The sequence below is a fragment of the Rhinoderma darwinii genome, chromosome 5 (assembly GCF_050947455.1).
Source record: "Rhinoderma darwinii isolate aRhiDar2 chromosome 5, aRhiDar2.hap1, whole genome shotgun sequence".
Classification (NCBI taxonomy): Eukaryota; Metazoa; Chordata; class Amphibia; order Anura; family Rhinodermatidae; genus Rhinoderma; species Rhinoderma darwinii.
Genome location: NC_134691.1, coordinates 318991813 through 319012887, shown reverse-complemented (window position 1 = coordinate 319012887; position 21075 = coordinate 318991813). Strand labels below are relative to the sequence as shown.

The 21075-nt window shown below is 42.6% G+C and overlaps 1 protein-coding gene across 8 annotated transcripts in view; it reads left to right on the top strand.

Moving 5' to 3' along the window:
• The window catches only part of KIAA1217 (KIAA1217 ortholog), a 534607-nt gene that overhangs the window by 265487 nt on the left and 248045 nt on the right, over positions 1–21075 (top strand). For 7 of the 8 annotated variants that reach the window (XM_075827545.1, XM_075827547.1, XM_075827544.1 and 4 more), the window contains exon 2: positions 1345–1625. In XM_075827545.1, coding sequence (XP_075683660.1) covers positions 1345–1625 — 281 coding nt within the window. Of the gene's footprint in view, positions 1–1344; positions 1626–17026; positions 17099–21075 lie in introns of those variants that run through there. The other variant, XM_075827552.1, reaches the window with a different exon arrangement.

The window sequence follows — 21075 nt, the reverse complement described above, 5'->3', positions numbered from 1 at the left end:
TCTTCTCTGCACTTCTGTTTTAGTTCCAGCAACTTTACTTGTGATTTGGAAACGATATGGAATGTGTCTGTGATGGATAAATACTTCCCCGTGTTTTCCCTTAAGGTCACATAACATCATTTTATAGGGAAAAAAAAATACCTATTGTTGACATTCTCAACCAGTGCTGTCCAGGTCATTTTGTTATGAGAGACACATTTCTATTAACTATGTGTCTGCTGGTCGGGTACTGTTCAAAATATGGTGTTATTGATGCAAAATTTTTGAGCTTTAAGGAAAAATACAAGAAGAGAATTAGCTCAGGTTTGGAAAGCTCTTTCTGCTTTATGGTGGGAGAAATGTGACATGTATATATCTAGTCGTGGGAGGTATTGTAATATTTAATTAATGTGCTCCTTATTGTATCTATAGAGCAGGGACTATGCATGTCTGTGAAGCCTAGGTGACAAATTGATTCAAAACTAGATATTTTTAAAAACCTTCCCTACTATTCGCTTAATCACCATGTGCAATGGGGACCAGGAATTTTTCAGACAAAATTCACCCCAATGTGACACCAACCAGATGGTTTGTTTCTAAAAACGTTATAATGTACCATGCTAGATTCTTGTTTTATACTGTATGTGTGTGTATGTGAACCCATCTCAAGTACTTGGGTCTACAACAAACATTTGCACACTATAGCAAAAGGTACAACCTCAAGGGTTACATCTAGGACTTATTATTTAAAGACTTGATAGGCAGGGGTCTAAAGGGGGTTTTACACATGACGATTATCGGGCAGACGAGCGTTCATATAAGGCTCGTTGCCGATAATTGCCCTGTGTAAACAGGGGAACGATCAGCAGATATACGAGTAAACGCTTGATCATCTGCTGGTCGTATCGTTTTAAAAACGTAAAAGATTATCGTTGTCGGCAGCACATCTCCCGGTGTAAACAGCGAGACGCACTGCCGACATGATAATAATATATGTGGACGAGCGATCAGAGGAACGACCACTCGTCCCCATCCATAGCTCCGTGTGACATGAGCAAGCGAGCGCCTATCAATGATGTCTCATTGATCGGCGCTCGCTGCATCGGCCCGAGTGTTGGCTGGTGTAAAAGGGTCTTTAACTATGGAGAGGTAGGGTATGCAGTCTCACCCGGGCACTGGTGCCTCAGGGTGCTCTATGGTCTTTCTGCCACGTAAGAGGACACCAGTACTATGAATGGAACAAGAGAGTTGGGGTCCCTATTATAGTTTGTACATTAGAATCTGGGTAGTTTCCTCTGTTGGTATGTTTTGTATATAATATTGTAACGTTCTAGTTCATGTTATTTTCTTTTATATATTTTTCAGGTCAGACAAAAAACAAAACATTTGGAGGCTCATTAGATGATACAGAATGCAACCAGTCAAAAGAGAATCTATCCAATGGAAACAGTCATAACCCATCCAAAACCGGGCGGAATATTCCCAGGAGACACACAGTAGGTGGGCCGCGGAGTTCTAAAGAAATATTGGGAATGCAGACGTCAGACATGGACAGAAAGAGGGAGGCCTTTTTGGAGCACCTCAAATACAAATACCCTCATCATGCAACTGCAATAATGGGTCACCAGGAACGTCTGAGAGATCAGGTATGCCATGCTGCAGGATAGTAGACTACAGTGCTGCTCCGCTAACATCATTTCTTATTGACATGTACAGTAAATTGGCCTTTTAGCTCCTTGTGACTTTTTGAAGAATGTTCCTTCAGAACGTCTTGTCTTCTGTTTGAGTCTTCAGGCTTCACAATGATGTTTTCATGATTTCTGTGACGGCATCCATCCATCCTGTTGCCAGTGATAAATACATATTATATATAAATGGCTGAATACTAGGCTTTGTTGATTCTGAACATAGAATTAAAAAAAAAGTCATTTTATAGAGAATCTCATGAAGTGGCGTCCTTGCTGTTGTGTTCTTCACTGTAGAAAGTGAGAGCAACAGTCAACACGCATTTGCCCTTGCAATTGTGCTCTACAGACTACAAAGGTTGTATCACACAAAGGCTGGGATACTAAGCCTACAGCAAAAAAGAGTTGCAAGAATAAATATATTTCTAATCGCTGTAGAAGTTATACCATGATATGTACTTATCATAACAAATTAATGTCTGTATAATGTTTCAGGCTGCTCTTCGGACAATTCCAGTAGGCATTTATTATGTTTAGATGGGTACAAATATGTTATGTCTGGGCCGTAATATGGTGGAGATCCATAAACTCCTTCGGAAAAAGGATTATAAGCAGGTGGTAGAATGGCTACTTCTAAATGCGCATAGATCTATCTCAATATACAGATTAATATATGTTACAATGTATTGTACACATACCTCCTGACCGTCCCGTTTCTCGCGGGATTTTTACGCAAGCAGGTCGCAAAGTGGCTTATGTAGATTAGCATTTAAAAGTAAGCGTTGCCATGGTTGATTTGTTGCCGTTCCCAAGCAATTTGGAGTAGGGCCTTAAAGTGTCCTCCGAATAGGGAAGCAAGTGTTGGGAGGTATGTTGTACAAGATATCAGCATTAACTATGGTGGTATGTATCATTAGGTGGACCTCACAGACATTGCCTTTGCTGCAGGGCCCAATACATCCAAGCTACTTTACATTGTATTATTTGACTTTGACTGGGATTTTAAGAGGTTGTCCACTTTGGGGAACCCCATTTGCATTAGAAGGTCCTTAAAGCGTACCTGTCGTTTCAGATGACTTTTTAGAATCAGCTGTCATGTGTGTGTACATGAGGAATACCACTTTTTCTAGCTATTATTTGACATATGCATGGCATTTTTCAATCGTTTTCCCCTCCGTGTGAATGACATTATACAGCAGTAATGAGCAGTGTAGCTGTGAATCCAGTACTTGGGTGTGATGTAATACTTACTAGAAGCTGCAGCAGCGTCTCTATATGTCTCTCTGCCTTTGTCTATCGCCAGCAGCTCCATCTCCATAGACTTCTATGGACAGCAGCTGTAGCCTGATCTTTCAGTGAGTCGATAATCTGTCTGGCCTCTCAAGACACATTTTAGCAGTGAAGTGAGAGTGACTGATCAGTGCAGTCAGCAGAAGGAGGAGAAGAAGTGGCTTGTATGTGGAGAAAGAGAGACAATTTTCTCATAAAAGATATATTACAAAGTTTCTTACATTCACTTGTACTATTGATTTATGCAAATTTTGTTCAAGAAAAAAAAAAAAGGAAAGAGTGCCAGAGTATACAGTAGCTCCATTCAAATCAGTAGGCGAACTGTGTGGTGTATGACCTGGATTGTTGCTCGAGAGCAAATGATGCTCCATGTGTTGGCTCTGTTATGCTTTAGCTAATATAGAAGATGGAAATGAGTGAAATGAAAGCAGGAGCTATGCATTTCTATAAAAAAAAAAATTAAATATGACAAAATGATTCTGAGCTAGAAAAATTTAAATTTCTAGAAAACTTACCAGTAGCAATTCTGTGGTACTTCTGTGCAGTGACTCTATACTCTGGCTAATAAAGGGGGTACTAAAAAGGGGAACAGCCCCTTCACTCTTATCTCTGATTCTGTAATAGGACTTATGATGTCTGGCCCAAGGACAAACCTTTTAAGGGAATCACTGGTTAGAATGCCCACTACACATTTAGAGGTTGGCACACTGTGACACAGCACATGGTTTTAGCATTACATGACAACCGTAAATGTTACGCCGCTGGTGGGGCTCAAGACCGCAACACCAACAATTGCTATCACATAGGTGAAGCACACATCAACACAGACAGAAAATAATAGGTACAAGTAACTCACCAATGGATAAGCGGAACCAAACACTGTAGGTAATAGAAGATGATGATGCATAAATGGAATGGAGAGAAGATGAATAGCAGTTAACAGACAAATAGACAGTGGACAAGAATTAACAGCACTCACTGACCCTATCTGATTACTATCCCACAGCAGGGTAAGACAACAGCTTGGCAGAAGATCAAACGCACAGGAAAGGCAACAACACAAGTGGAACTACTGATCCCAGGATACACATAAAACCACAATAAAAAAACTAGATCTCTCAGATGACCATCAGGTCTCACAGTACAAACAAACACACAGACAATAACAACTACATAATCACCAACTAGAATCTGGAAAGAGTTTAGCACATGCCAGAAACAGTATAACCAGTACCAGTGATCCATGCCTGAAGTATATATATGCCCAAGAAATGTACTCCGCCATAATTAACCAGGCAAAGCTAAATGATGACCAAAGACATTGCCTAGCAACGCCCAAACATAGAGATAACAGAATCATTGATTAGCAGCGGTCCTTCTGCTAATCGTAACAGTAAACTGATGAGTTCATTGGATCCATATCACAGCAGCCGACCAGCATCCACGATGGCAAAATCTCCTGCATTAAGTGCCACCATAATGTATCCCTGAGCACATACGTAACAATATACAGATTAAATGGTAGTTGATTTGATACATATATGATAAGCAATTGTATCTACCACTGTTATCTGCAGCTTTTACAGCTCTGCTACATCAGAACATCCAGTTGCTTAGTTTTTACAAGACAAGAGATGCATTCTAGTTAGTCAGGACATGATATGCTAAACAGCCAAGCCAGCTGGGAATATAATGATATTAATATTTGTGAAGAAGAATTGAGTGTGCTTTTATAATCTGCTTTTTATAGAGTTTTGTTTGTAATGAACAAATACAGAAATGTGATGCTTTGTTAATAATAGTTTTCTGAATTTATATCGAAATTGCTTTGGATGTTTTATTTATTGCTGTCCGTCTAGTTCTGCCCATCCTTGCTTATTGGTCAGATAAACCCTCTTTAGTAACTGACCGTTACGTCTAAATAAAGTTTAACCATTGTGCGATCTAAAGTTCAGAAACTTTCTAATATACTATGTGTTTCAATTCCTTAGCATCTTTGAGATCTCTGCTTGCTCTGTGAGTCCATTCCAGTTTAAATCTAGAAAATGTGGCACAATTTAGCGTATTTCACGTAAAAAACCATAAGAGACAAGAAAAGGGGTGTGGTTTAGCTAGTAAGGGGTGTGTCTTAAATGTGCAAAACTGCACCAAAGTGCGCCAAATGAGAACAAAGTCAACCAAGAGTTGGTATAAGAAAGAAAAAAGTGTCTACCAAGAGTTGCCCAATTTATCATACAGTCTGTGCCACATAAATTTGGCGCATCTTCAGACTGCCGTGTCTACGTTTATGCTGTCTAAATCTTAGAAAGTTTAGTAAATGGGCCCCAGTGTATATCTAGTCAATAACCTTTGAGGTAAAAAAAACCTGGACTCCGAGCTGATATATTTTACCATCACTGATACATTGTAGCAAATTATCAGGTCAGGAAAGTGATTTGTGCTGTTATTGAAGCTGTGTTTGGCTCACAGAGGATTGCCTAGATCAGAGTTTCCCAACCTTTTCGAACTCGAGGCACCACTTGAAAAAAAAATTTCCTCAGGGTACCCCTACCAAAAATTGTTTCGAGAAAGACAGAAAATGGCTAAAAACAAGCACTACACTCTTAGGGTATGTTCACACAGCGTTTTTTGTAAGGCAGAAAAAAATTTGAGGCAGATTTTTAATTGACAGCGCTATTTGATTATTCTTTTTTGCGCTATTTTTGCCTGCGTTTTTTTAAACCGTTAAAGCTAACGCATAAGACGCAGGCAAAAAAGTACTCCAAACGGGTGCCGCAGGTTATTTTCTGCCTCCAATTAATTTTAATTGGAGATCAAAGGTGTAAACCACTTGAAGACCATCAACCCACTCACAGTAAAATGGCCATCAGCCCCCCACTCACAGTAAAATGACCATCAGCCCACATCTCAGATGCCCCCTGTAGGTAGTGCCACATCCAGCCCCCTTGTAGGTAGTGCCACACAGCCCTCATCTAGGTAGTGCCACACAGTAGCCCACTTGGAGGTAGTGCCACACACAGCCCCCTTGTAGGTAGTGCCAAACACAGCCCCCTTGTAGGTAGTGCCACACACAGCCCCCTTGTAGGTAGTGCCACACACAGCCCCCTTGTAGGTAGTGCCACACACAGCCCCCTTGTAGGTAATGCCACGCACAGCCCCCTTGTAGGTAGTGCCACACACAGCCCCATTGTAGGTAGTGCCACACACAGCCCCCTTGAAGGTAGTACCACACACTGCCCCCTTGTAGGTAGTGCCACACCGCCCCCTGGTAGGTAGTGCCACACCGCCCACTTGTAGGTAGTGCCACACCGCCCACTTGTAGGTAGTACCACACCGCCCCCTTGTAGGTAGTGCCACACCGCCCCCTTGTAGGTAGTGCCACACAGCCCCCTTGTAGGTAGTGCCACACAGCTCCCTTGTAGGTAGTGCCACACAGCCCCCTTTTAGGTAGTTCCACACAGCCCCCTTGGAGGTAGTGCCACACACAGCCCCCTTGGAGGTAGTGCCACACACAGCCCCCTTGGAGGTAGTGCCACACACAGCCCCCTTGTAGGTAGTGCCACACACAGCCCCCTTGTAGGTAGTGCCACACACAGCCCCCTTGTAGGTAGTGCCACACACAGCCCCCTTGTAGGTAATGCTACACACAGCACCCTTGTATGTAGTGCCACACATAGCCCCCTTGTAGGTTGTGCCACACACAGCCCCTTGTAGGTAGTGCCACACACAGCCCCCTTGTAGGTAGTGCCACACACTGCCCTCTTGTAGGTAGTGCCACACCGCCCACTTGTAGGTAGTGCCACACCGCCCACTTGTAGGTAGTGCCACACCGACCCCTTGTAGGTAGTGCCACACCGCCCCCTTGTAGGTAATGCCACACAGCCCCCTTGTAGGTAGTGCCACACAGCCCCCTTGTAGGTAGTGCCACACAGCCCCCTTGTAGGTAGTGCCACACAGCCCCCTTGTAGGTAGTGCCACACAGCCCCCTTGTAGGTAGTGCCACACAGCCCCCTTGTAGGTAGTGCCACACAGCCCCCTTGTAGGTAGTGCCACACAGCCCACTTGTAGGTAGTTCCACACAGCCCCATTGTAGATAGCACCCCCACCTCTGTAGATGGCACCCTCACCCCCCCCCCCCCCCTTCCTATACATAGCGCCACTGTAGCACCCTGAAGGAGCGGAATCCCCCTGTGGCCGGGGATTCCGCTCCTGGACGGTGCGCTTGATGTCTCTGTCCATATATGGACAGTGACATCAGGGGCAACTCCTGAAGCGGAATCCCCATTCACAGTGCTGCCGGCGCGGTGGCCAGTAATTCGGCTCCAGTAGAAGCCCCTGACCTGACACCTCTGTCCATTTATGGATAGTAACGTCAGGAGCTTCACCTGTAGCCGAATCACCGGCCACCGCGCCGGCAACGCTGTGAACAGGGATTTCGCTTCAGGAGTTGCCCCTGATATCACTGTCCATATATGGTTACAGACATCAAGCGCTCCGTCCAGGAGTGGAATTCCCGGCCACAGGGGGATTCCGCTCCATCAGGGAGCTCCAGTGGCGCTATGTACAGGGAGGGGGGATAGGGGGTGACATCTACATAGGTGGGGGTGCTATCTACAAGGAAGCTGCAAAAAATCTCCTCCTCACATGCACTTTGCGCTGTGAGGAGGAGTCAAAGCACGGCCACAGTGGTTCAGAGGAGTGTCGCGGCACCCTTGGAGGGTTCTCACGGCACCCAGGTTGGGAACCACTGGCCTAGATTGTAGTAGATATTCAGCTGTGTAGTATTAGATTTGTATGAGTTTTCCGCTGGATGTAACCAAGAATGTTTCCACTAACAGTCAGCTAACAGAGATCTTAAAAATGTTGGCAAAATGAACACAAAGTATTTTCGAACATTGCAGGACTTTTTATTATACAAAGTTATTACATTTGATTTACATAATACTCAGCCAACATGAAATGCTTTGTCTGCAGCCTTGTTGGTGGCATATGGGGCTGCTGGGAGGTGATGGCCACTTGTCCCCATGCAATAACAAACCATTACAGTCAGCTGCAAGAAAAAAGTTCTAACTGACTATAACTGATTCCAGAAAGCCCGTAGCGTAATTTGTGGACTTTGATGCATAAAGATTTTGGAACCTTCAGTCCGTTCCAGTCCTGTAACTTGAGGGTGCAGATGTAAAAAAATAAAAAAAATTGGACACATGTAGTACTTTAGAGTAGTTATGGAGTAGGCAATGTCGCATGTGGGTGCACCATAATTATATAACTTTTTTTTTCACTTTCGACAGTCTTCTGGTTCTGGTTGAGGCCAGAAATGCAGCGAATTAGGGCTTAATCTCTAAAGACATCTTCTACTCCTTATAACTGTCTGACAGCTGATGCCAGGCCAGACCTGGGGCAGGCGTCTCTAGTGTTTTGTTTTTTTCCCATGTTTTGGCTGTTAAAACCACTGTGGTCAGGTTACTGCTTGTGTTTTCCAAAGAGTCGATGAAAAATGAATATCTGTTTAGTTGCTATGTGCAACTGCTCCATTTTTCCTTACATTAGTTATGATAAATCTCCATCAATGTGTTTTTAAATGTGGTGTTTTGTTTTAGTTTTTTTTTGCCATTTTTGACTCTCATGATGTTTTTTTTTCGAAATGCTCTAGATGTGGTATTTTTTAGGGAATTTCCACCAATATACCTCAATTGTAACAAAAACTGTGAGAAAGTTTTGCTTGCCTTCTAACATACAGTTTTAGTGTTTTTATGCAAAGCATTGGAGTGGATCCAAATCCAAAAGGAAGGAAATGTATGAGAGTATGGACACACACAGCGTAAACACTGCGGATTTTCCGCAATGAATTCATTGCGGAAAATCCGCAGCGCATTACAGTAGCAGCAGTGTGGGTGAGATTTAAACATATCTCGTCCCCACACAGTGGAAAAGATCCGCAGAAAAAACCACATATAAATTAACCTGCGGTGCGGTTTCCTCAACCGCAGCATGTCAATTAATGCTGTGGAATTGCAGCTCTTCTGTTGCGAGTTTTCCCCATTGAATTCAATGGAATGCTTAAACCCGCAACGAAGAGGTGTGAGTTGTGAAATTTTTGGCGGAATCACAGCGATTCCGCTGCAAAAATCGCAAGTAAGAAAAAAAAAGTTAGACTTACCCAGAGTTCCCTGCTTCTTCTCCAGTCCGGCCTCTTGGGATGACGTTTCATCCCATGTGACTGCTGCAGCCAATCACAGGCTGCAGAGGTCACATGGCCTGCAACATCATCCCAGGAGGCCAGACTATGCGCAGAGAAGAGGGAGGGGGTAAGTTTGAAAGTTTTTTTTTTTTAAATTTCCTTAACAGGAAAAACGCACCTCAATGTAGTGCGATTTTTCGGATGCCATTCCCGGATACGCTGTGCTGCTTCACACGGCATATCCACCCTGAACACACTGTGTGTGTTCGTACCCTTAAGGAAAGATCCACTCCTGGGTTTAGCTGAAAAACTTCATTGCAAAATGCATCCAAAAATCCCCAAAAACTGTTGGGTCAGACTGGCCCACCGGAATACTAGAGGATCCTCCAGAGGGTCCAGCTCTGACAAAATAATGGGCCCCAAAGGTTAAGCTCCTGTCCGTTTTTGACGGAACCGTCTTGGCCCTTTGGTCCATTGAAACAACGGACTGCACACGGAAGCCATCCGTGTGCGGCCGTGTTTCACGGATCCGTCATTATCGGCCGTGCAACGGCCAACAGAAGTGTGCATGAGGCCTTAATGATGTGTGAGAATCCAGAATTATGGGTTTTTGTTGGTGCGTTTTTTTTATGCACCACAAACAGATGAAGAATAGAGGCCTAAAGCAATGATTCAGTCTGTCCACATACGGAAAGCTGATGGGACTTGTCCTGTAATTGTATACAGAGGTCAAACTAAATATAAAAAGCACACAACACATGCCGCACTATAGCCAATCGGAAATAGCGTGTTAATTATTAACCTAACATGGAATTCTCTGTAGGTTTGCTCAGTAGTGTTTTCTCTGTGTCAGGGCTGGAAGATGAATTATGAGTCACCTTATAGATTTGATAAATCTTTAGTCGCTTAAATCTTTAGTGGTCCCAATTTTACATTTTGAAAAAATTATGTTATAAATAATGTTATAAATTCTGAATTGGAGAAAATTAATTAGTATTGATGCTTCTAATTAAAGGGGTTGTCTGAGACCAGGAAAAAAGTTGTTTTTTTCTAGAAACAGTTGACTGTGTCTGGTTTTGCAGCTCACCACCATTTAAGTAAACCCGTTTTCAGGGTCTGAAATGAAAAAAGAATATTCCTATTCACTAACAGGAAGCAGAGATTTTGAAAATGGTCAAGGGTTTAAACTACTATATATTAGAAGTTATATAACTTTTCATTACCCACTGATTAAAAGACTCGCACTAATGTGATTTATATGACATGTCGGATTGAAGTGTCATAGAAGTCAATTATTAAAAAAACACATTGAAGCGCTTATGGTTCCAGGAATGACAGAATTGCACTTTGTAACTTGACAAAACGTGTTATTACACAATATGCATATCATGGATCAACATTCAAGCAAGATTTCATAGAACCCTAGAATGTTGATCCGGTCTGATCGCCACTCGGGATCGGGAGGAAACCTTTTTCATGCCTTATGGACCTCTGAAAGGGGTAAAACAAAGTTCTAAATTTTACCCATTGCCCTTTCCTTCTTCCACGTCTTCTCACATCCCTTGGTTGAACTTGATTGACACGTGTCTTTTTTTCAATTATACGAACTAGGTAACTATGTATTTTATGATAGTTCTTTCACAAAATTACAATAATCCAGCACACGATATTACAGTACAGAACTGAAAAATAATCTGGAATCTCACAAGTCCATTCAGAGGATATTTTCTGTCTGTAATTCTATTGAGGGGTCTTAGTAAACCCCCAATTCTGGACTGAAGTCGCTAAAAACATAAAGGACTGCCATAAGACGTATCTGGGCCCTATACAGACAACTGCTCAATGGCCCTTGGGTGCCCTTACATATCTTCTATTCTCCATTTTGGACCCGATTGGTTACTTTTATTAGAGAGTTGGTAGAATAATAATAAAGATTATCCCCTTTTCCACACACAGGTGCCCATGTATCTGTCATCTCTATATAATGTATTGGGTGAGTCCATGTAGAATAAGGAAAAAGAAGACTTTTTGGGGCTAGTGCAGTTTCACTTACATTAGATAAATGGGCCCCATTTTTGCACATTAATATCAGGCAATTGGGATATGTTGAGATATGTGGAAGGACACCTTTATACCTGCCGGTATAAAAAAAATTCTTACTGGATGTCTCTATACTGAATGCCGTAGCTGACTACACCCTGATGTATGCTAAAAAGACACCCAAAAAAATACGGCTGAATGGAGCCCTATTTATACGTTCAATGCATACCCCGAACTTTCTCAGCTCATATGCCAAACACACACTATAATGCCTATGTAATATTTTTTTCTAAGTTGAACAAGCCCAATTTTTCCAGAAACCAGCCTTCCCATTTATTAATCTAGGTGCCTGCCCCTGAACCCTCTCTACAGGTGTGTCTCTCCTTGGCTTTCCTCTTGGCTCGGCCTGTACCGGATGGGTTGCACGAGATGACGCTTTGAAGGGAAGGCGTGACTTTGCGATACTGCGTCGGAAGTTGTTGGTGTTATGTGTGTCTGTGTGTAGCCACCCGGTGGTTGTGGTGTGGATTGCACCTTGTCAGGGGTTTTGCTGGCATGTCGCAATAGTGTATTGGATTTGTGTTATGGGGGATTAGATTTCTTGACAGAATCTCGGGAGGGTAGGGGTGAACACATTTGTAGCTTTTCTACATCCTTTTTACATTGTTGGCCAGGGGTGGACATATCATATGTGTAGTCTATGAGGCGTAAAGAGATGTTAATTTTTGCCATTGTTTATAATTATTGGTGGATTACCATCCACCGGAGAAGTTGGCACGCTCTTGGAGAGCTTTCCGAAAAAGAGCGCTTTGTCAAACATCTTATGCTCAAAAAAACTTGTTCTTAAAAGGCCACTTACTTTTTTTTGCACAGGGGCCGTATTCTTTAAAAAAAAAAGAAAAAAAGAAGAAAAATAATAGGGCCATTATGAAGGTCTTAGCCCATAGCAACGAGTCCTTGTCGACCTCTCATTCTTAAGAGGCCCTCTGAAAAATCAAAGTAGCTACGTGATTGGTTGCTATGGACAACTACTCCACTTTTTCTTTGCAGCATTTTTGATAAATCTCCTCCATTGTGTACACAATTTATAATGTTACCTCCTAATACTTCCTGCAGTACTGAACTGCAATGCTCCAAGTCCGCGCCGTCAGCAGAAATGAACATTTCTCAAGTTCTACCAAAGTTTGGGAACATTTACAGATTTGCTGATCAGGAATGTTTTCTTTCCAAAACAACATATCTAACCAAAAAAGGCTGAAATTATATTTTAACAACTTCACTGAGCATGACAGTGTTAGGACTTATAATTACTAGTATTTTTTTAATTTCAGAGGTAGAGCTCTAAAAAGGAATGTCCACTTGGGACAATCCCTTTATTTAGGTGTTTAATTTTAGAAGGGTGCCACAAAAATAGGATAATCACAAGGTGTCCCGCTACTGGGACCCCGAGTGATCACTTGTAATCTGCAGGAGAATCTGGCAGGAAGTATTCAATTTCCATGCAGCGCCACCACAGGAGAAATTAAGCACTACATGGTAGCCATTGAAATTAAAGGGCTGTCTGTGTAATGCACGGACCTGCTGGGTCATCCAGAGTAGAAGCATTCTTTGTAGCCGCACTCCACTCTGTTTAGTTTTTCTAGGTTACAAACGAGGGACTCAGAATGCCTTAAAAAGTTAAATAAAAATGGATTTTCTAACCCAGAGAATCAAGACTCGGACTCTACAGCAACATGAAGTCACGTAATAATCAGAGTAGGATTGCGGTTGCGACACAACTTCTAGTGTTTCCAGTAGGGGGAAATGCTTCCTTGGTTGCAAGTTATTTCCCATAGGGAAAAATGTAAGCATACAAAAGGATGATTTGCACTTGTAGGGGCTGTCATTCATCAGCATGTGAAAAGTGAAGGGGCAAGATGGTGGAGGACCCGCAGGGATGTCGCAGGAAGACTGGAGTAAGGCTATGTTCACACCTGCGTTGTTACAGTCCGTTGTTCTGCTTCCTCAGGTGTCAGCATGCTGCGCTATTGTCTCTCTGATAATCTCAGCTGGATCTGCAACAGGGTCCCCTAATGGAGCCTCCAACACAGATGTGAACGAGGCCTTAGTTGCAGAACTTTTAGGCTGGGTTCACACGACCTATTTTCAGACGTAATGGAGGCGTTTTACGCCTCGAATTACGTCTGAGAAAACGGCTCCAATACGTCGGCAGACATCTGCCCATTACTTTCAATGGGTCTTACGATGTTCTGTGCAGACGAGCTGTCATTTTACGCATCGCTGTCAAAAGACGGCACGTAAAATTACAGCCTCGTCAAAGAAGTGCAGGACGTTTTTGGAGCCGTTTCTCATAGACTCCAATGAAAACAGCTCCAAAAACGGCCGTAAAAAAAAACGCAGCGAAAACGCAGCGAAAAACGCGAGTTGCTCAAAAAACGTCTGAAAATCAGGGGCTCTTTTCCCTTGAAAACAGCTCCGTATTTTCAGACGTTTTTTGTTAAGCGTGTGAACATACCCTTATTTATTTCAGAACAGCGCCAATATTTGGATACAGCCTAGGCAGGTTTTAATAACAAGTCGCCACCCCAGCGTGGTGACGCACACATGCTCATGCAGGCACCGTTACTCTGTTAGAGTAAATGAACACAGCCCTAAAATGTGTCCCGGTAACCACAAATTTACAATAAATTTGGTGCATCTCTGGCTGTCCGTGCGCCAGAAAGTGAAATGTAACCAGCTATGAGCTGGAGTCGATTTTTGTTATAATTTACACCAATTGTAAATTATAGTAAATTTGACGTGAGGGCAATGCCCCTCCCACTAAGCCCCACCCATTTTTTTTAAAGGGGGGCAGAGACAGAGTAAAAATACAAAAGTTTCACAATTTTGGCACTAAAATTGAGTGACTTTTCTTTTGTAGAGTGCTTAATAAATTCCCCCCAATGTCTTCAGTGGCCGGATTAAGCACTCCTCCTCCTATGCTGTCATCACAGTGACCAAACGGACCACTGTTGGATCGCCACCTAGTGGCGATCAAAACAGCAGAAAACAGCACTGCTTAAAGGTACAATGCACATATCACTGTAATACATGTACAATGTCATGGAGGGCCCAAAATAAAATTTGACATGTAAAGTAGCCATTGTCCCCCTAACATCGTTCAGAGAGCTTGTTCCATTGCACTCCACACATAATCCCATTCTATTTATAACACAATTATAAGACAATTGAAAACCTTTGACTGCAGCACTGGAGCAGGAAGTCTAGCTCAGATCCTGCCTCGTCTCCCTATGACCTGGGGCAGGACAATTAGCTGCCACACGCTCACAGGCGGCAGCGTTACTAGACCAGAGGGTCTCGCACTTTGGGTTTTCTGAGGCAGTCAAGTAGAACAATCTTCTCACTCATTCTCCCATAATTAAAGAGAAATAAAATAAAAACCTAGATCACAGTATATATATAAATATATAAATATATTTTTCGTTTGCATATCCTCTTTCATAGGCTTTGTACTACAGTAAAATTACTTTAATCTGGTCTCCGATAATCCTGGAAATCTGATAATCTGGCACTAAATTCCAGCAAAAAAAAACTGCCATATAATGTGGATTTTACAAAACCAGAAGCCAAACCACTTAGGGAATTGTTTTGACTAAATGAAAAGGTATACGAGCAGATCTTGCTTTAACATTTCATCTTGGCCTTTTTTATCTGAAGGTTCTCTACAGGAATGTCGGCCCTTTTACACCGGCCGACATTCGGCCAGTGCAGCGAGCGGTGATCAACAAGACATCGTTGATCGGCGCTCGCTTGCTCCTATCACGCGGAGCTATTGATGGGGACGAGCGGTCGTTACTCCGATCGCTCGTCCCCGTCCATTATTATCATGTCGGCAGTTTGTCCTCCTATTTACACAGGGAGATGTGCTGCCGACAACGATAATATTTTACTTTTTTAAAACGATACGACCAGCAGATGATCGAGCGTTTGCTCGTTCATCTGCTGATCATTCCCCTGTTTACACATGGCAATTATCGGTAACGAGCCTTATATGAATGCTCGTCTGCCCGATAATCGTCCTGTGTAAAACCCCCTTTAGACTGGGTTCACACCTGCGTTCGGCTTTCCATTGTTCTTCTTCGTCAGAGGAGCAGAACAACAGAAATACCAGAAGCGCCGATTCCGTTGCACGACGGACTCCACCGACCGCTGACGCAACCCATTGACTTTAATGGGTTCCGTTGGGTTTCTGCCGGAGTGTCTGTGGGTTTACCAGAAACAATAGTGCGCTATTGTTTCCAGTATTTTTGTCCAAATCTGCGACGGAGGCCCCTAACAGAGCTTCCAATGCAGATGTGAACAGCCCTTACATGTGAGTTTTATATATTTTCTATGACTGTGATAATCCGTAATATTTGCTAATCTGGCAATTATCAGCAACAGGTCTATAGGATTTTTACTGTACTAGTCTAAACATTATTGTGCTAATTACTCTGCTTTTATATAGACAGAGGTTTTGTGTGTCATGCAGGGGTGTAGCTAAAGGGGGTGCACTAATAACAGTCTCACTTGGGCCCTGAAACCTGATGGGGCAAAAGCCCCTCTGCCCCATAAGAGAACACCAATATTATAAATAGCACATGGTCGGTGGCCGCCCTATTACAAATTTGGCATTGGGGCCAAGGAACTTAAAACCTTTGAAACCTTTTTTTTTTTCTTTTTCAATAAATCACTATTTTATATGTTTTTAAACAACTTTGAAATTGACTTTTATTAAAAAATGTTTTTACTTTTTAAAATGCAACGTCATTATATCCTGTATACATAGAAGCTGTATCGTTCTGTCTGAGCAGCATCCGTCAGTTCAGCTGAACTGACGGAATCGGCTTTGACAGAACAATAAAAGTCAATTTAAAAGTTGTTTAAAAACAAGTGTGTGTGTGTGTGTGTGTGTGTGTGTGTGTGTGTGTGTGTGTGTGTGTGTGTGTGTGTGTGTATAAAAATGTTCCTTTCAAAGGTGTACACAGCCTTTAAAGTGACGCCTCTCCTGACATGTAAATTCATGCATCTTCCAACACTATTGATACTAGATAAATCTCTCTTTATGTGTGTAAATACTTATATAAAGGTATTGGATTACAAGACCCTCAGGGGACAGAGACTGGTGGGAGTGGATACATTCTTTGCACCGCCCTGCAGCTAAATAATAAGAAAGTATATAGAAAAAAAAAAGTTTTTTTAGAGGAAAAACATCTTTAAAAAGTTGGAAAAGAAGTAAGAAAAAAATGATATAAAAATAGTATAGTAAAGTATAATACTATACAATACAAAGATTATTTAGAAGGGAAGGAAAAGGGGAAAACCTGCTGGGGCAGAATTCTAGAACCCTCCAGAGCTGCCAGCAGAACATAGGGGCACTGTTCTGGAGATATGGACATTGTCAGACAGGGAGGGGCAGATTACGAGAAGCGATTGTTCTCTGCAAGACCAGTGGCCCTCTGCAAAACTCATCAAACCTCTACACTAAGGAAATGCACACCCCGGCCCTGTGAGAGAGATCCGCTGACAACTCAGGAAGGAATATGTGCTAAAAAAATAAATAAAAAAAAAATGTAAAAAGTTTTTTTTTTGTTTTTTTGTTTTTGCATTAGCCAGTAGAATTGAAGAGTAACTTTGCCAGGTGGGGTTGTTGTAACTATGGAGATGTTGTGATGTCACGGTTGGGAGAGCATGTCAAGGCAGCAGAGTCGACATGTTGCAGCGGTAGAAGGTCCCATAAGCTGCAAGCAGTTTTCAAGCAAGTACAGGAGGGAAATGGGGCCAGTATTTACCTGACAGCGTATAAGGAATACAAGTATTTGCTCAGGATCTGATTTTGGATTGCAAAAGAAACTTTGCTGGACACCTTGTCACCTGCAGCCAGGTAAAGGCAAACCTCGCTTTAATAAACAGCGGACAATTCTTATCAGCTCGCCATGCAAGATCTTATTTACAGAGCATAATACAAGTGTTAATATTGAATTTGTTAATGATAAATTGCTAAAAGCTTTTTAAATACATGCAAAAGTGTAGATGCAGCAGAGCTGGCTTGGTCATATACAGTAGAGCTGAGTTTGTTGTTTGGCACAACTCACCGTGATAGCACTATGTGTTATTTGTAGCTTTACATAGGACGGCAGGTAAACCTACTCTATTATCTCACCTAAGGGGATTATGACATTATGAAACAATGCAGCTTCCACACAGTGAAATTACAAATTCATCTCTGCTACATATTTATTGAGGATTAATCAATACTTCTAAATGTGTTTCGATCTGGATGAAATGTGATACATCTGCACAGTCTGCGTGTTTAAACAAGCTGATATTTGGAAATTGTTACGATAAAATGTGAAAACTCTACAGTGGGGTCCATGCCAAGATGTAGCAGAGGCGAATTATTGGAGTAGTAGATGTAAAAGTGACTTGGTTACTGTTAACAAGTATCAAGAAAATAATAACCAGCAGGTTTAGATATTCACAGATGTAGCAGAGCCAAGTTTCTTTTAAAACAAAAGGGCAAAAGTTGATATATTTTACCTACTTGAGATTCCGTATAGCATTTATAGAGTTGAGTTTGTCATTTGTCATTTATGTTTGGTTCTGCACAAACTCAGCTTTGCTATTTTCTATTGTGTATACTCTGTCGTTTTGCTTCTGTGTGAATTTGATTGTGTGAGGGTTCATGGTGAACATGTGTGTGTGTGTGTGTGTGTGTGTGTGTGTGTGTGTGTGTGTGTGTGTGTATGTGTTTATATATATATATGCCTCATATATAAATGCAAATATATGTTTGAGGCAGCGCAGAATAGACCTCCAAATCCCTATCTGTGCACAGCTCAACATGTGTGGGCACTGCTACATGTGCCCTTAGCACAGACATTATATGGGCTTTTATTGATATGTGCCACAATGTGATTTTTTTTCCAGTGTTTTACCCCTAGGAATTTCTGCTATAATTTTCTGAATACTTGTGTGGTGTTTATTACATTATATGTTGTGTGGTGTTTGGCAGCGGACATTGTGCTGGTGAAATAGTAACGATGTGTTCGCAATGCGGCACTTCACGTTAATACATATCATATAATTGTGTGCTACTCTATTCATAATCACATTATATAGAAAATCTGCAAAGCAAGTAAAGGAGACTGGATTTTAAGGTGAGGTTGGTTGACGCATAGTAATAATAAGCAGGATGTGAACAATGCAGGAATCATCGCCTCAGGTCTGGTCTTTAGAGGAATTGTGAATACCGTCAAATTAAAATATGTATCCTCCACCACCCCACCAATTATCACAGCCGTTAGCCCCAGTTCACACGTGCAGATTTTGGTTGAGTCAGGAGTGGATCCTAAAGGGAGGGAAAGTATAAAGGAAAGTGTGTGTGTATATATATATATAGTACATTTACTCTGTTTTACATTTACTGCTTGTTTTGCCTAAAAAAGATGCATGTGTGAATGCGGCCTTAGGCTGGATTTACACAGGACGGAAATGCTGCAGATTTTCGGTGCAAATTTTGTGTGCTGAAAATCCACACGGGATTGTAGTCCCCGCCATGTGGATGAGATGTGAACACATCTCATCCACATGCTGCTAAACATTTTCCGCACGGGAATCAGAGCATGCTGCGGATTTTCAAAACCGCAGAATACTCCTTCTGTTCTGGATGTTCCCTGCAGATTTTCAATGTAGAGGAAGTGAAATGTGAGCAAAATCAGTATCCCATGCAGAAACATTGCGCAATTGCTGTGGAAAATCTTTTGTCTCATGTAAATCCAGCCTTCGCGTTCAAAGGCCACAACCTTGCCGTTCAGGAAATGTCTCACTGAATTTGCTACTAGTTTTCTTGTCACCAGACTGACCGACTTTTAAGGGGTTCTCCGCTTTGCACAATGCCCCTTGACAGTAATCTGAACACAAAGTGTCCACAAGTGATCAGTTTGGATCTGTCAAGAAACTTGGCAGTGTGTTCAATTTCCTTGCAGCGCCAACACAGGTGAAATCAAGCATTACACAGTACTTATTCATATCAATTTGTTGTCTGTGTAATGCAGGACGGACAGGTCCTCCAGAGCAAGAGACGCTCTTTGTAACCGCTCTCTCCTCTCTGACCAAGAGATCAGGATGTTCATCATTAAAGGGACATGACATGCACAGATATTTGAAACAATGGGAATGACTTTACACGGAAATTAGTGGTCTATCTTTAGAATAGGTCATCAATATCTGATCGGTCAGGGTCCGACTCCCGACACCCTCGCCGATCACTTCAATAGGAGAAGGCTGTAATACTGTGAACCGCCGCTAAAAGTGTGTCGACGATTCAGTGAGAGCAGTAAAAGAAATGAAGGGGAAGCGGCGCTCGTAAGAGAGATACAGCCCCTTCAAAACAGCTGATCGGCAGGGGGAGCCGGGAGTTGGACATCGGCCAATCAGATATTTCTAGCCTATCCTGAGGATAGGCCATACATTTTTCGAGACAGGATTACTCCTTTAACATCAGATAAAGTTTAGCGTTATGTCTGAGGCCACCTTAACACTTGCACTACTACTTGGACAGATTGGTAGTTCTTTGAATTAAATGTGTGTATCTAGGAAGGGGCACAGTTTTTCCAAGCAGTGGGCTACCTGCCAAGCAGCGGCTTCATGACAATTTAATGAATTGTATTAGATTGTCAGATCTTTTGCCATCTGAAATTTCAGGCGCATGAAACCGCTTATACACTTGCCATTTCTTGGGACACTAATAGACTATTACCCCCCCCCCCCCCCCCACCCATGTGCAATATCACACTGCCAGCTAACCCAAAGTGCGGTAATCCTAATGTGTTGAATCACCCAGTAGCCTTGAGAAGGTTAAGGCTGGATTCACACGAGCATGTTACGTCCGTAATGGACGGAACGTATTTCGGCCGCAAGTCCCGGACATAAGTATGATGCTAGGAGCCCGGCTCCCTGCACTGTGTTCGGTCCAGGACTTGCGGCCGTAATACGTTCCGTCATTTACGGACCGAACATGCTCGTGTGAATCCAGCCTAATAGTATACGGAGCCACCCTGTCATCAATGAGTATGAGAAGTCATGCTGTGAAGTCATCAATAGCATGCGGCCGAAATTCGTTCCATCCATTACGGACGTAATGTGCTCGTGTGAATCCAGCTTTAATGGAGAGAAGATGCATTTTACACGCAGATCATATACGGCAACGTGCCTTAGGATTCTGTATCATGGACCGGTAGGAACTCCATGTGGCATTGCACGGTGCCTCCATACAGTACCATATTCTCCATATGGCACCATAAGACGGCATGCAATGGCACATGCAACAATTTCTGCACCATATTATGGATCCGTACAACCCCAGTTCTTCCGATAGGAGGGGGTCCCAGAATATCCTGTGTATATGCCAAAAATGTCTCAAGTGGTGAAAAACTAACACAACATAAATAAGCGAGTGACCGCGGACAGAACATGTCCCTAAGGCCTTATTTACACGAACGTGTCCGTTTTGCGCACGTAAGAAACACAGTGTTTTTCTTTCATTGCAGGTCCGTGTGCCATCAGTGTTTGTTCCGTGTGGCATATGTTTTTGATGTCCGTGTTGGTGCACTTTTTTTTTTTCTCGGCCATTAGCAACTGTTGCGTGAAACACGGACAGCACATGGATGACGTCAGTGTGCTGTCCATGATTTTCACGCACCCATAGACTTCAATGAGCACATGGTCCACAAAAACGGACTGGAATAGGACATGCATTGAGTTCCACGCAACGGAAAGACGCTGCGTGAAAAATCACGCATTTCTGAATAGCCCCATTGAATTGCATAGGTCCGTGTGCTGTCCGTTGTTTTAGCGTAC